General features: G+C 37.2%; 1 protein-coding gene across 1 annotated transcript in view; it reads right to left on the reverse strand.

The window, feature by feature from the left end:
* The window catches only part of adamts12 (ADAM metallopeptidase with thrombospondin type 1 motif, 12), a 124966-nt gene that overhangs the window by 71640 nt on the left and 35255 nt on the right, over positions 1-18071 (reverse strand). Inside the window, exon 3 of the mRNA XM_066712130.1 lies at positions 9430-9607. Within this exon, the coding sequence (XP_066568227.1) occupies positions 9430-9607 (178 nt within the window). The remainder of the gene's footprint in view (positions 1-9429; positions 9608-18071) is intronic.

Below are 18071 nucleotides of genomic sequence, written 5' to 3' on the forward strand. Positions count from 1 at the left end.
TGTATGAGACTCAGTAAAAGGCTTTACTTTCATTCACAGTGTGATTACTATGGACTGATACCTGTAACACATCCCCATTAGCAGCCTGGCTGAGATAAAGAGGATGCAGGTGCAGTGTTTCCAGAGGAATTTTAACCAGCCAGGGATGTTGATCTTTACTACAGACATGCAGCTTCATAAGAAAATTATCTTTAAAGCTTTTCCTTTCCATGATTGAGTGCCTTTTTTGTTCCATGAAATGAATCACCATAGTGAGAAACCCTGAGAATATACTGATGCCTATACAATAAATAAAAAGACCGTAAGATAAAATTAGTCAGAAGCTTTAGTTCAACAGCCAAAAGAGAAACCAAAAGTTAAGGGCATACTGAACCACAAACTGAAATTAATATTGCAAGGAGAACTCGTATTTTCCTATATTATCTCAGTGAATAAGATGAAAAGTGTATTTGCAGTTTAAAGGAGACAAGGGGACACAAAGATCTGCTGCAAACTCAAGAATGACAAAGACCAGAGGTTGCGTTTAGGTCTGAGAACTGTTCACTGCCACTTGATGAATCACAAGTAAATGAAAACATTACAGTGGATGAAATCTGGACATCAAGGCTCACAAAAAGTTGCAAAAACACGAACAAACACAAGGAGAAAATGATTCATATTCATAGTTAATTTATAAGGAATGTTCTACCGTCAGATCTGCTTTTTTAATGCCCTTGAAACCCTTCTGAGCAACTGCCAACAGAAAAGGTCATTGGGAAACCTGTATCATGGGGGCACCGTTCCCCTTGCAATTTGCACATGAAACAACCACTGCTTCTCCTTCACCGGTGACTTTAGAAATGGAGAAAACACAGAACTCTTTCAACGTTTCTCGCTTTCCCTGTCCCCCTCTCACCGCCATAGAGAACAGTGTGTGTGGGTGGAATTTTAGCACTACCCTGCAAAGAACAAAGTATTGAAAAAGTCAGCAAACCAAAGTGTAAATAAAAAAAAGAATAATTTGAAGAAAAAGTGAACATATTGCAACTGCGGTACAACTGGCCATGTATGCTTCACCTCGCCACACATGACTGGTCTTTTCAGTTTCTGAAAATCAAGCTGATGACTAGAAAATGAAGGGAAAGTGGAATCTGAGGTGGTAGTGTGCTCTGAAATAACTCAACTAACATGTTCCCAAGAAAGGTTACTTTCAGGGACTAAGATCACTGGTTTCTCAAAACTAACAAACAAACACACAAACAGCAAAAATACTATTGTTTTCTCCAGGGATTAATTCTCCTTAAAATTAAAATATTCCACCCCCTGATCAAAAAGAGGCCAAAAAATATTGCCAAAGATTATTGCAGTCTAATCTGTTGTCTTCTCCCGGGAAATGGTTGCCAGTAGATTACTGGTTATTAGTGAAATGGGTCAGTGCTTTAAGCACTTTGAGCAGAACAATGTTGAAGTGGAACTGGGAATTTGGAAGTGAGCACAACACTTTGCAAGTGTTTTATCATCAATGACACACAGACAGGCAGACATACAGACAGGCACACACACACAAAAACATAAAAAAACAGGTTACTTGTCTTGATTAAAAAATGAGTCACTTTACTGAAGCTTGTCCGAAAAACTGAAATAAATCTGCTCATTTATTCAGTATACAGCAGTCTTCCATCTGAAAGTACTTCCTTTTTATTTACTGCCAAGTCTTCTCAACTTGTGAACTACATGAAAAAATTAAAACATAACAGCTTGAACATTGGGAAATGAATAACCTTCATTACTTTAGCAACTGGATGCATAGGAACTGTCCCTTCATCTCACAGGGGAGCTCTCAGGTTGCAGTGACCTAAATCATATATATCTTTTTAAACTTTTGACTATGATATCAGCTTCCAAATACTTTTGAAAATTGTTAACCCCATCTCTTCCATTACATCACAATCTCACTCAGAAGAGTTGTTTGAATGTTTTGCTTGCCATGATATAAACATTATTGATATACACTTACCTAAAGGATTATTAGGAACACCTGTTCAATTTCTCATTAATGCAATTATCTAACCAACCAATCACATGGCAGTTGCTTCAATGCATTTAGGGGTGTGGTCCTGGTCAAGACAATCTCCTGAACTCCAAACTGAATGTCTGAATGGGAAAGAAAGGTGATTTAAGCAATTTTGAGCGTGGCATGGTTGTTGGTGCCAGACGGGCCGGTCTGAGTATTTCACAATCTGCTCAGTTACTGGGATTTTCCACGCACAACCATTTCTAGGGTTTACAAAGAATGGTGTGAAAAGGGAAAAACATCCAGTATGCGGCAGTCCTGTGGGCGAAAATGCCTTGTTGATGCTAGAGGTCAGAGGAGAATGGGCCGACTGATTCAAGCTGATAGAAGAGCAACTTTGACTGAAATAACCACTCGTTACAACCGAGGTATGCAGCAAAGCATTTGTGAAGCCACAACACGTACAACCTTGAGGCGGATGGGCTACAACAGCAGAAGACCCCACCGGGCTACCACTCATCTCCACTACAAATAGGAAAAAGAGGCTACAATTTGCACAAGCTCACCAAAATTGGACAGTTGAAGACTGGAAAAATGTTGCCTGGTCTGATGAGTCTCGATTTCTGTTGAGACATTCAGATGGTAGAGTCAGAATTTGGCGTAAACAGAATGAGAACATGGATCCATCATGCCTTGTTACCACTGTGCAGGCTGGTGGTGGTGGTGTAATGGTGTGGGGGATGTTTTCTTGGCACACTTTAGGCCCCTTAGTGCCAATTGGGCATCGTTTAAATGGCACGGCCTACCTGAGCATTGTTTCTGACCATGTCCATCCCTTTATGACCACCATGTACCCATCCTCTGATGGCTACTTCCAGCAGGATAATGCACCATGTCACAAAGGTCGCATCATTTCAAATTGGTTTCTTGAACATGACAATGAGTTCACTGTACTAAACTGGCCCCCACAGTCACCAGATCTCAACCCAATAGAGCATCTTTGGGATGTGGTGGAACGGGAGCTTCGTGCCCTGGATGTGCATCCCACAAATCTCCATCAACTGCAAGATGCTATCCTATCAATATGGGCCAACATTTCTAAAGAATGCTTTCAGCACCTTGTTGAATCAATGCCACGTAGAATTAAGGCAGTTCTGAAGGCGAAAGGGGGTCAAACACAGTATTAGTATGGTGTTCCTAATAATCCTTTAGATGAGTGTATAATAAATATACAGTTCATTCAAAAAACAAACAAGCCTTTGCAGGTAACCAGTAGGATCGCAAGCATATATTTAAAGCACAGATACATCTATTGCTCACAGTGTTTTCACCCAGTTGCAGAATGCAATGCAATGCCATGCTGTAGTTGACCACAGCGTGCAGTGAAATACAACCTCAAGTTAAGACTCAGGTCTGCATTTCTCCTTTAAAAATTCCACAGATTTTGGGAGTCCTTCAGAAAGCCGCATCAGGAGACATTTCTGAAAACATAAGTAGAGCAATTACCACTTTCAATTTCCTCAATAGAATATCATCCAAATACTGTCCATCTCACTCTGCTTTAATATAAACCTGACATTCTTCATATTACACAAATCTTCAAAACTGTAAATGTATTTTAATATATTCTCTGTGAAACCGAAAGCTGGGGAAGAATGTTTGACTAGGAGTTGGCCACTAATCAGGTGTCTCAGTCATGGTGATCTTCCATTGAATTTTTAAAACTCTCAGAACACTTTAATACATTTAAAACCATCTGACTTCCTACCATTATGAGCAAGTGTATTTATTTGTTCCCTGCTGAAAGCTTGCCTGGGCGCCACTGTTGTTCATTTTGCAGAGACATTTCTCACACACACTGGAAATCATATTTATTTACAATAAAAGGAAAATGAAACTCACAGGCCCATGAGGAAAGAGATACAGAAGAATTATGAATGATTTAAGTTCTAAATTTAAGTACATAGTTAATGCTGATTTGAAGGGAAAAAAAAGCAAAGCTTAAAATAGTACAAGATGACCATTATTACCTTCTCATTATTATAAGGTATGTTAACCAATAAGAGTAAATAAGTATATATTAGTCTGCAGTGATGTAGCCTAATTGATATCTTGAGATAAAAACAGGTAGTCATGACTGTGGAAGTCAACAACAAAACACGCGAGAGTTAAGGCACATACAATATCATCACACAAAAATAGCAAGCAACCAAAAGGCAATAATTCCAGCAAACAAACTCTCAAAGGCAACCGCCACAGATTAATGCATCTTGTAAAGTCTGATTTCCAACAGAATGTATTGAAATCATTATCATCAACCAAGTAAATTTAGCAGATGTATTTATCATTAAAATTGTTATTTATTCATTCGCTTATTTAAGAAAAAAAGAAAGCTAAATTTGGCCGGCTTTATAACTCCCTGTCACATGCATCTTAAATAATTCATGTCATTCTAATTCTCAGAGCAAAGGTTGAAAGCAATTTACATTTTTATTTTCATTCTCTCCTCGTCTTTCCAAATCAAATTTCCTGCAGCTACCAGGATTCGAACAGTTTGCATCTGCCTAATGTACTCCTCCTTCCACTTATCTGGGCTCTATCTTCAGCTGAAGGGGGATCACCAGACTCTGAATTCCCCTGTTATGAACCAATATCGTTAAAGAATATTGTTTTCTTCAGGAAATATTAAACTGACGCTTACAAATCGAATAGCTTTACCAGCCTCACTACAGATATACCGGTAAAGAAACAGGAAATGCATGCATGTTCATTGTTCTTAATGGAAAGTTTGCACATGCAAGTGTTTTGTACTCCTGCTGTAAATTTGCAGTCAGTACTTCTGAGAGTAATAATATCTTGTTAAAATGACTCATTAAAACCTTACTTTAAAGAGTCTGCTGGGAAGTTGCACTCAATTGCAGTTACTGGAGACAACAGACAGCATTATTTCAGGTCAATTCAATGACACACAAGCACATAAAAAAGCAATTGAGCACACTCAGTATTCATAGTTAATGCTGAGGTACACAGAAGGAGTGAAAGTGTGAAAGAAAAGCTAAAGATGATGATCATTTGAGATGAGTTTGAAATGCATTGGTTCCTTTTTGTCTTCACTTTCACTCACAATTATAAATGGTAAAAGTTTGGTTTATTATGCACAGCTCAAGTGAAGAGGAGGCAGTGATCAGAGCCTATATGTTAGTTCGCAAAACCTGCCTAACTGAAAATGTGAATACATGTACACTTATTTAAGGAACCACTAGCTAACATCTGCCACAGTCATCTTCTAGGAGGTCACCAAAAGGCATACATAATACAAAAGATTACAGTGAAAGCCTCTGCTATCCTTGATTTTTCTGTTGCCACTCCTTCCTGTATAAGGACTGGATGTGCTCGCATGGACATTAGCCAGAGGGTCATAAATTGAATTGTGCAAGAAGTCACAACAGCTCCACTGAGTCATGCAGAGCGATTTCTCCATGATCTCCTCCCTCACAAGCTGCAAATGCAAACAGGGGAGGATAAATCTGTTATTAATGAGGTTTGTTTTTCATGTATAGCTGCCACTTGTCAATATGATTGGTGACAATAGCTGACGAAAAGCTTTTGAAATAATGTCCTAATGCCCAGCAGAGCTATAACTATGCCATTAGTGTGAATACGAGTGGTACTTGGCTTACATTTGGTGTATCATAATATAAAGCCTTATAATAATATCCTAATTATAATTTTGTGGATTTCTAGTATAAATATAGAAGCCCACTGCATGAGACTTCAAGAGAGCTCAATATTTTACTATCAAATACTGAAATACATGAATAAAACAAATACATTATGACATGAGAGACTGTAACAATCCTTTCTGGAAATGTGTATTATGCAAATATTCAAAATACACAATTCACTGGAGTATTATCATTGGCGTTGTTTCTTTAATACTGTATAATGTTAACCAAGCTATGAGTTTTAGACATGGAGTTTCACTCGGAGTTACAGAGACAATTTCACAACTCAATATAAATATAATATAAATGATAAGTTTTATAGCCATTCTTCCCAGTGATGACTCAAGCTGTAGAATGACTTGACCAATAAAGTTTTATTCCATCGTCACAACAAACTGAAAAAGGTTCTGTTCACACTATAAATAAATATTATATTATATATGTATTAGAGGATGGCCATGCTGGACGACACAGTGAGGAACCATGTATATTGTGATGTAGTGACGGGCAGCGTGATGAGAGACTGCCCTGTGAGCCTCTGGCACACCCTGGACCCAGGTGGGGGTGAATTACCACTCGATTACTGTCTCACCTCTTCAATAGATCAGCAAACGGATGGCTTGCTCAGGTGGAGAGGCAGGAGGAGAGATAGGGAAAGGAGCGGAGTGTTTTTAAGTAAGTGATTTGAATTGGTTTTGATTTACGGGGCTTTTGCTTGAACTACAGATCACGGACATTGTATGCCTTTAATTTTGTTCGTGTTCCTCTTAGTTATATGTGTAGTTTAGGGACCTGTTTATCTGCGTTTAGTTTAAGCTTAAGACGAGCTAGGGTTTTGTTTGGAGTTTTCTGTCGCTTTTGTTTTGAGCACGACGCACTGTGTGCAATAAACCTCACTTTGCACCGTAACCCTGCCTGTTTCCTACCGCCTGAGATCCCCGGCACCGGGCCCAACCCATCATGGTGCCATAATTGTTACTATTACAGTGATTCTTACAACTGACAAATTTACAATAGTAACTTTGCTTTGGTTGAGATATTTCCACAAGCCATATTAGCGCTGTTCTTCTCAGTGGCAGTGATCACAGGGGACTCGTGTTTCAAGGCAATAATCTGTGTTGTTTGACAAGAAGCCAGTTACAACCGAACCCTCTGCCTCAATAGCACTAAAATCAATTATTAAAATGGGAAATACTACATTCCCTTTGTGATTATTGAATAGCAAAGGTACAAACCCATCAGTACACTTAGATGCAATCTTGCCAAAGCTGAAATACTTGGAAATGCTTTCTTATCATAAGACAGAATCAGATCATTCAGTTGCAGTTTGACTGTACCACACACAATCTGCTGTTGGACTTTTGATGGCTCGTGCAAGAGCAGACACAATAACAATACAAGTAAACATTTTTCTGAATTGAATTTTCACGAGTTCTACGGAGAATAATCCCTGACATTTACCTAAAAAAAATGTAATGAAGCAATTCACTGCAACACTCAAATTAACAAAACTTCAATATATTACATTAGGATTGTCTTAAAAAAAGTCTCTCTGAAGGTTAAAGATATTTGGTCGATGATGCTTTGACTTTCACATTCATTCTGACAGGAGAACAAGTGTTCAGCAACTTAAAAAACATCAGCTCTGATAAAAATGTAACCACTTGCCATTTTTATGATGAAAAGTATTAATAAATAACCCCATTTAACCACAAATATTGATCCAAAAGGGCATCAAAGCTGAACCCCTTACTGACATCATCAATCTTCATATACATGATCACAGTATCATACTCCCGCAGGCTTGTGGGCATTATAAACAGCGCTGAACTGACACATTCTCCAGCACAAACATCTTTATTAATGAGCCTGGAAATATGCAACTATCTAAATGGATCACGATCTTGCACTGCTGTCAGTGTTGTCACTTCAAATGCACAGAGCATTTTTCAAAAGTCCTCAGTAATCCTCGGCAGGGGTCTCTTCTGCCACATAAACAGTTCATGACTGACTGTAGAGAAACAATGCCATTATCAAACAAAAAACACCTGCAGCAAAGTTGTGGCTTCATTATTTTCCAAATCCAATTAACATGCTGCAAAACTGAAGAGTAACTTCCACTTGACCATTGAATCAGTTTAAAAGTAACAGACCAGTATTTTCATGCCTCAAGACTCAGATAAAGTCTGCCATATCCACATCTAATAACACTACAGAAGTAGCATATTTCTTAACTGATTGAATTATATTATCTTATACTCTGATGATGGCAACTACATTTTTTCACATTCAATTGTATGCTTTCATGCTAGTAATGGCAATGACCTAGGTTTACCTAAACGAGGGGGGGGGGGGAATGTATTAATCATTTTCAGATTGTGGTTTTAATTATGTCAATTTCAGGCATTTTGCAAATTCACTGGTTACAATATTACAGATTAGCCTAGTAATATTCACCATTCTGTGGTAGCAAGAAACCATGCAAGTACTGGATACAATAACTTTTGTTCTTGGTGGTGTGTATATATATATTTTACAAAAAAGTATGTATGTGTGTGGGCAGGAATGAATAGGTGTATTTAGTGGACAAAAGGTACGTGCTGATGAAGTCGTGGATGGAGCTTAACCTTGTTAAAAAACATTCAGTACATTTTATTAGAAAAGCAGAAAGCCCAGCTGTGCCTCTATTGTAATCAAAAGAAAGAACATGATCCACAGTAAATAGTGATCATGAATTGTTTGGAAGGACACTGCTGTCCAAACTATTACATTGTGTACTAGCCATCATGGTGACCTTGGCTGGGCTTTTAATATTTAACATTATATTTGTTATAGATTATCATAAAGTCATATCACTATTATATAGTAATAGTATATAGGCACCTAAATGGAGTGTTCTGGGAATATATTTTAGCCACCTGAGTGGAAAGGTAAGGTTTAAAAAAAACAAAAAAACTTGGCATGTTCATTTTTTTCAAGATGCATTTTTTCTTCTGATCATAAATGTAACAACTATGAACTACAGGTTAACAGTTTGTTATTAGTTGATGGGTCCAGGTTTTAATTCAATTCAATCCTATAGGCCAAGAAAACAGACGTGCATATAAAAAAACATTAAATCTAATATTTTAATATTGAATTCTCATGTTATCTTTCCTTCCATAAGCTTAAATGTATATTTTGGCTCAGATCAGATCAAAACTTCAACCCACCTGACAACTGCACATTACAACAACTGGCAAGTACTTGACAGCAAGAGTCCATTGGGTCGACACAAGATGCCTCAGGCTACAAACCTCTTCACCATTATGCAATACACTCAGGAAGGCAACGTGTGACTGGAGGTTTGTTTTCTGTTATAATGTCATAACTACTCTAAACACACGGCCAATTTGAACTCAAGTTACTTAAATGATAACAAAAAAACAAAGCCCCTGGTTTTAAAAATTTATGCACTGCCCTTGTCAGTTTCTTGACCTTATCTTCATTGAAATGTTTTACAGCATGAGCCTTCCGAGATGGAAAAAGAAAGTTGCCAACCAGCAGAAACATGCTAGGGGAAGCTATTCGAAGTGAATGGACAATAAAAAGATGCTGATGGCATTTTAAGCAAGTAGTTAGTTAAATGCATGCCTTAATAAAGTAACAATATAACACACTCCATTACATGGGCAATATATCTGTTTGATTAAGAGAAAACTGTAAGCAAACCTTTCAGGCCACAGGTCACCCTACTGCGTCCAGAAACAGCACTGCGTCGGTGTCTGTGGGGCTGCTCCTGGTACACACTCTTGTAGACCACATGAGGTTCCTGCACGCCTTCGTCCATCTTGTAGTTCCGAACAGGCTCTATGAAATAGTGTCCATCAGGCAAACTGAAATAACCTTTCTGCAAAACCAAAGACAAAAACAAATCAATAATAAAAATTATGGCAATCCTATATAGCGATGTGCACCAAGAGAAACATCATGGGTTTCAGAAACTTTGCTGGTTCAGAAACCAAAGAAGAAAGGCACAAAGCTGTGTTCAATACCCTCAAGAGACAAGAAACAAAAACAGACCACACCATTCACCTGACTTTAATCCCATTGAAATGTAGTAGGATGAGCTGAACAGAAGAGTGGAAAAGACTTAAACCAGTACAGATACTACAGTTGACTAGGACAACTAGGACATGACTAGGATTGACTGATGATTAGAACATAAGAAAGTTTATAAACAAGAGGAGGCCATTCGCCCCATCATGCTCGTTTGGTGTCCATTAATAACTAAGTGATCCAAGGATCCTATCCAGTCTGATTTTAAATGTTCCCAAGTTTTCAGCTTCAACCACATCGTGGGGGAGTTTGTTCAGATTGTGACGCCTCTCTGTGTGAAGAAGTGTCTCCTGTTTTCCATCTTGAATGCCTTGAAGCCCAATTTCCATTTGTGTCCCCGGGTGCATGTGTCCCTGCTGATCTGGAAAAGCTCCTCTGGTTTGATGTGGTCAATCAATCAATCATTATTTGTATAGCGCACTTCGCAGGGATGCCACAGAGCGCTTTATAGACTGGTAAACATACAACAAACATACAGCAAAATAAAATACATAAATACAATAAAATAAAATATAGACCTGTAAACATTTTACATGATCTAGAATAAACTGAGTGAACATTTAAGTAAATAAACCATTTAGGCACGGAGGAGAGAAAAACAAAAAAGTCTCCTCTGTTCCAGGGTGAAAAGGTTCAGGTCCCTCGGTCTCTCAGTAGGACATTCCTACAGACCTGGAAAAAGTCTGGTTGCTCTCCTCTGAACTGCCTCTAGAGCATGATATGTTAATCTCACTTCATTCCTAAGTGCAAGCATGTCTATAAGTGGTCTCAGCACCAAGCAGTATATTAGTGTCAAATCAGTTTCAAATTCCGACATATTTCATTTGAAAGAAATGTTAAGGAATGCAGGCAGGTATTGTGATGTTGTTTCCCAAAAATGCAAACTGAATTTTTGTTGGCTAGATCAGCAGACTACTATTCCAAAGGTCAAATGAGGATAAAGTAGCATACTCCCTTTTGTGCAGTTCCAACCATTCATTGCAAAGCTTTATTCTCATTGAAATGTAGAAGCCATACTGATCAATATGAATTATGGTGTGAGAAGATATATTACATGGGACCCAGATGCACATTGTTGTTTAGAAGATTGTGTAATACAAGAAGTAAAAGTTATGCAGATTTGTTTACGTACAATGTTTTTAAAACAATATTTTTCTCTAAGTACTGTTCAAAATGAATCTGTGGAAGAGTGGCATTATAGCAGCCATTGCTTTTAGGTACTGAGTGAAGTGAACCTTGTTGAAGTGCAAGTCTCGTCTGCACAATTATAATTTATCAGCACAAAGCAGCATAGCAGGTGGAGCAGCACATAAATAACAACTGTCAAACACAGATTTTCTATCATTAGAGAAGAGCTTAATAATTTAGTAAACCCTGAGGTATATAATTTCAGATACATGTCTTAAAACAGCATCCATCCATGCAACGTGCCAAAAGGCTACCTGTTTAGAGTTTGTGTGTCTGCTGCACTTACACACACACACAAACACACATTTCTTTAGAGGGTTGAATGGTTTTAAACTCCTGTTTATACAGGGTAGACTACAATAAAAGTACAGTTGCATTTGAGGGGATGGAAAATATTAACGACAAAGCAAAAAACCTTGCTGTGCTCAGAGTGTCCCCATGGTCAATGTTAGAAATCAAATGTAGAGCAAAACATATCGGAAGGTCAATGCTTTGCTGTGTTTGATTGGCTTGAAGGGGCAGTTATTATTATTATCAATATCATAAACAAAATACAGACTATGAAACAAAGGCATGTCTGGATGAAAATACACAAATATTGAAATGGTAAGGGAAACACAATTTGATTCAAATTTAAAAATTTGAAGACCTTCACACAAACAGAAAAAAAGTGATGTAGATGTGAACATTATTAATAAGTTATAATGAAAGAACAAAAAATCATAATGTCAATAAGAGTAAAAAGAACCATCAGGTTTGAACCAGATCACAGCTCTGTAATACTTAATGCTGTACAGCAAAGGGAAAGACTTCTGCAACATGTTGCGAAAAAATAATAAACACAATGAAAACTATCCCCGATGCCATGTTAATAAAATCACAAAGAAATTAAAGAGGTGCCAAAAGAAAAAAAGAGTGGTAAAAGGAAAGAAATAAAACTGCTTACAAAACATTATTTGCATTCAGACAACTTATTAGGAGAACAAGAAAAGTTGACACAGGCTTTCCTTCAACTTGCAGCAGAGACGACGAGAGAGTGTGCAATTCACTCTTTCCATGGGTATTTGCAGAGCAGCTGCTGATCAAGAATGCAAGATGCTTAGAGAAATGCCATCAAGCAGAAATCAGCCAATGGTATGACATTACACAGGTAGAAATCTCCAGTCAAAATGAAAAACACAAACTGCATTGCATTCAAATAGGAAAAGAGGGTACACAATACAGCTTCTGTTATATGTCAGCTCTGTTTATCTTGACGTTATTGAAATGGCAGTTACTTTTCTTTCCTGGATGTGGCAGGCAGCCCAGACCACAGAGCACCTAGTAGGAAACAAAAAGTGTTCTCTGGCCTGCTAGGAATTGTACGCAGCGATGCATTACATTTTATGTATCGCGAGTCACAGAGAACACAGTATAAGGATATCAAAATGCCCTCAGACAATCTAATTACTCTCACGCTGAGGCCAGAAAAGTGATATAATTAAGCTGTATATACACAAGAAACCAACTTCAGTTACACATCCAATTTCAAAGCAGTACCAGCACAGTACCATGAATGAATTTTAATAAGGGGGCGTTTCAGTGCATTGCTGTACGCCAGGGTACACATGGCAAGCTGCACTGGTTGTTGCCTGGTAGAGGAGGCTTTGAGTTATTGCCCACTGGCAGATAAGGTCTTAGAGAGTGCACACATGATGGGGTTTTAGATGTTTACATGATACCAACTCCATCAATAGCCAATTCAGAAGGTGATCAGTGAGTAGAGTAATTCATTCACTCATTAAATTTGATGAATTTCAATATAATGCAGTGTTTGACTATTAGGGTACTGTTTTACGGTTTTTGATAAGATGGGCAGGAGCTAATGCATCTCATAACAATTTCCTGAAGTCCTGCTCTGTTGTACGAGTCCTTTTTTTCAACAGCTCGCAAATTCAAATTACAACTGGGACAGCTTGGCACAATGTTACTCCACTCATGCAAATACACATTATACCAACAATTAGGTTACAGCAAGGATAAAATCATGTACTAAAACACCATGCTTTTCTCTTGTCACTCCTGTTTGTTCCCAGGTTCTGCCAGGAGGGGAAATACATTCTTATTAGGACTGCCGAAGAGCTCGCTTTTAAATCAAAGGGTCATCTTTGCTGGCTCTACTTTGTACTTAACAGTAGGCTACTTACTTTTATGTAGCATATTACCTTGGTTACATCGCCTCTTAGATAATAAAATGTCCCACTTACATGCTTTGACTGATGAAAGGTGATGCGTCAGAGAGTACACTTTGTAATATGCCAGTTATTTTACTGCGGGTTTTTTTAATTTGTTGCAAATGTATTCTAATGAAAATGGTATAGCACACGCACATAGCTTTCCATATAGACGAGTATCTTATTTGGATATCTCCGCTCTCGTGTTTTCAAACCATGTCGCCATGGTCCCACCGGTAGTTATCAGACTTTTGCTCAAGCTTTGTAATGGCCCTAATGCTTGGCATAACTTTTGATTTATGTTCCTACAGTAGATCTAGAAGCAGCATTATGAGCAAAGAAAAAAAAAATCTAAATATGTCAAAAGGTCTAGAAATATTATTCTGATGATATTGTATGTATGCACAAAGGAAAGAATACAATTATTCTGAATAATGAATAACTCTTAAAAGGACGAACTATCCATGTAGAAATTCACAAAGCCATAAAGTCCTTCATAAAGAAGAGTTTAAACATTGATTAGCAAATATTACAAACTTACAGAATTAGAATACTTGAGGTTATTCGTCTTTTCTTTTATCACAGGAATTCAAAATGAAAATTGTAAATGCAAACGACATTTTCAAATAATCTAAGGAAAGGTTTAATGATACTCAAAACACATTACTCTTCTCTCAAGAAACAGTACAAAAATCAAGCTGAAAGTTTGTTATTTCCAGCTGTATAGAAACTCTCATCAGCACTTTTCATTGCTGCCACCTTTTCATACTATCAACTTTTTCACCTAACTTGGTCAGATTGCTTTCCTCCTTCTCTAGCGGGATACCGACCCTCAAGATGATAAAGAAGCCAAATACACCCAATTACATATAATACTCCATTTCTTAAGAAATTAAAGTGTCTGACAGTTGAGCTCTATTTTAACTGAGATACTATAACCGAGATGAGTACGAGTTTCTAGCTGCTTGGTTTGGCCCGCTATATTTTACCACTGCAACACTACATTTAACATAGCTAACTTAAAACAGATTTTCACAGTTTTTCAAATTTCGTGAAATCATAAGCATGTTTTTTTTTTTTTTTTTTCTGCATATAATTTATTCCACAAGCACAGATATAGATCTAAATCTCTGTTAAATTGTGTTCTTCTTTTTAAATGTTCAGCTGTAGGGACAGACATAAGTGTAGACCTAATTCATATTGTAAGGTAACAAACCCTAGAACGGCAGAATAGGTGGCCAGAAGCCGTGCAAGACTTAAGAGACATAACCAGCCACCCATCCTTAAACATTTTAACAGCATTAACATTTGCATATTCCTTAAACTTCAAAACAAGGCCACAGCAGGCTGCGATACGCCAGTAAGAGTGATGGATTATGGCATGCTACCCTAACTATCACATGTAGGGACCAATCCAGACACCCTCTCTCGATAATGGAAACCATCCAAATCTTGAGTCTTTCATGCTGGCATGGGCTTGTAGGATTATAATGTATACACTCGGTTAACTGGGTCAATGGAAAACAAACGCTGCTATTTCACACTATGAAACAAAATCACTGAAAGACCCAAAGGCAATTAATGAAGTGTTTGAGAATGAAAAGGCCCCACAAGTTGTTAAACAGTGCCAGCCTGAGGGACAACACACAGCATAATAAGTACAGAAGAAAGTTAGAACAAAAACAGGCTCACCAAAACATATTTAAATACCACAAATCCGAATGCTGCTAAATCTCCAGAGAAATAAGGGAATCGGATTGAATGACACGGCTCATCATTCAGTCTGATGACAAAGACACTAGATCAGTACTTCCGGACTTCATTGTACAATATCCTACAAAGAAAATTTCATTCTTGCGACTTCTGAAATGTTGTAATATAAAGACAGAAAAAAGGCACTATCGTAAACATTTAATTAATGATAAATCAATCAAAGCATATACAAAATGCAATACTATTAACCAAAAGCACTGAGAGACACAAAATCGACTTCATATAAACTGTTTAACAAATTTATTTTTAAACTATGATTTCAAACCTTCAGTGACTGTTTACATACAAATAATAAACAGCCTTAAAACAAGTCTTCAACTTAAGATCTACTCATGGATGATAAAAAAGGTGAAAGAAGTTCAAATATTTACATATTAGAAACATATATAAGAACATAAGAAAGATAACAAACATGCTCATTTGGTGTCCATTAATAACTAAGTGATCCAAGGATCCTATCCAGTCTGATTTTAAATGTTCCCAAATTGTCACTTCTACCACATCACTGGGGAGTTTGTTCAGATTGTGATGACTCTCTGTGTCTCCTGTTTTCCGTCTTGAATGCCTTGAAGCCCAATTTCCATTTGTGTCCCCGGGTGCGTGTGTCCCTGCTGATCTGGAAAAGCTCCTCTGGTTTGATGTGGTCGATGATTTTGAAGACTTGAATCAAGTCCCCACGTAGTCTCCTCTGTTCCAGGGTGAAAAGGTTCAGTTCCTCAGTCTCTCAGTAGGACATTCCCTTCAGACCTGGGATAAGTCTGGTTGCTCTCCTCTGAACTGCCTCTAGAGCAGCGATATCTTTCTTGAAGTGTGGAGCCCAGAACTGTCCACAGTATCTAGATGAGCTCTAACTAGTGCATTGTACAGTCTGAACATCACTGCCCTTGTTCTCAATTCTACACATTTGACACGTTTGTCCACATAGACTCCTAGTTCTTTCTCATGCATTACTTCATCTAGTTCTATTCCTCCCATAGTGTAATTATAGTGGACATTTTTGTTACCTGCATGTATTACCTTGCACTTGTCCACATTGAATGTCATCTGCCAGGTGTCGCCCTCAACTGAATATTATCTAAGTCCCTTTGAATAACCTGTGCTGCAGATACCTATTTTAGTATCATCTGCAAATTTGACAAGTTTGCTAACTATTCCAGAGTCCAGATCATTAATATAGATTAGAAAAAGCAAAGGCCCTAATACTGATCCCTGTGGAACTCCACTAACAACCTCACTGAAGCAACTCCTCTAAATCGACACCCTCTGTTTCCTACACATCCACCAGTTCATAATCCATCTACTTACATTACCCTGAAAGTCATATTCTGTCAGACTCATCTGACAACCACTGAAGATAAAGCAGAACTGAAAGATTTTTTTTAAACTAGTCACATTTCTACTGATTCACGTGAAGATGACCTCTAAAACCATTAACTCCACTGTGCAAGTTCTGGCTTGAAACAGGTAGACAACTGTGCAAATGTGAAAACATACGCAGGCTCCATTAGACAGCAATTATGAAAACATTGATATAATGACTCAAGGAAAAATACAGAATTGCAAAGAAAGATGTGCAGGTTAATGTTTCACCACAACTCTATAGGAATCAGTGAAGTGGCAAGCACATAGCTACACTCAACCCTGTGTTCATTCAGTTAATGGAACTGTAATCTTTGTAGTTTTCTAGGTTCAATCCATTTTCAACAAACTTAGAGAAGGTCTCATTGATATCTATGGTTAAATGAATAGAAGTGATTGAACTAAATTAATTGGCGAGTAACAAGGTTTCAAATGAAGGATGTGAAAACTTTTGACTAAAACTATATGCATAATTATTTTTGACAAATATGCTACTGATACTTAGAAGGCATAGTCGAGAACAATGTTATATATACAGCATATATGGCAATATACATAAATCAATGAGAGTGAGTTAGACAGCCTTTGAAATTATCAAACTGTTACTGCTAATGTTTGTGAATCAGTTCCTTTCAGATATATTCTTGGACACAAAGCTATTCTAATGTCTCGAATGTGTTTTTGTTTTTCGTAGTCCCATGGAACAAAACTTCATATTGAAATGTAACATCCAAATAACGAGTAGAGAAAACTATTTTCTCATTATTAGTTCTCTCCTTGTCTGCTTTGTTCCATAATTGTAGATATGTAAATTCACATTTTATCAAATTCTAAGGAATGCAAGTGTCCATTGAAGATCTCAACCTTGCCCCAAGCTCAGTCAGCACCGGGATTGTCTGGTCATTGGAAATATATTGAAGGTTATCGCAGGTATTAGAAAAGTATGTGTTTGTGTTGTTTCTTAAAGAAAAATAAATGTGGTGTTCTGAAAGGACCTTTCCAATGTACCATTGTGGATCCACAGCCATTTGTTAAAGCAAACAATAAAAAAGTGTTTCAATGGAATTTGTTCCTGCATCTTCAGAATGAAACCCTGAAAACAGAATAAAATGTATACAGAGATCACTTAGGAAACCCAAGACAACAAAAGATACTTTGATTAATTCTGTTGTATATTCAAGTTTAAGTTTTGGCCTCAATAAATAAAATGAAAAACACTTTTTTTAAACACTTGAGAATGTAAACATATGCAAGTAACATATGTCCAGGCAATTAAATAGTTTGCATTATGTTACTTTCTATCCAAAGCTTTCTAAAAACATAGGGTATATTTAAGAATGTATTCAAGTACTTTTTTTAACAGTGAATATTAGGCTATTCACACATTATAATAACAGATGGTCTGTAGCAATAATACGTATGCTGTATCAGTTAACTATAGAATTCAAAAAGGACTGAGAAAAACATTACCATCACGTGTAACAAAAACTGGTAATTAATGAATAGGCTTTCAACCTTGCCATCTGATTTGCAGTGTTTTTTTAATTAAAATGACAAAAAAAAGTTCATACTTTCTGAAATATGGATTGTTAAGGATTCAAATGTTTTAAAAATAGGATATGTGGTCCACTTGCAAATGTTATCTTCCGTAGACAGGCAATACAATTATCCCAACAGGTAAATAGTGTATTTTAAATGCTGAATTTAAATATATGACAACAG

Source organism: Amia ocellicauda, chromosome 8 (genome assembly GCF_036373705.1).
Source record: "Amia ocellicauda isolate fAmiCal2 chromosome 8, fAmiCal2.hap1, whole genome shotgun sequence".
NCBI classification, from domain to species: Eukaryota; Metazoa; Chordata; class Actinopteri; order Amiiformes; family Amiidae; genus Amia; species Amia ocellicauda.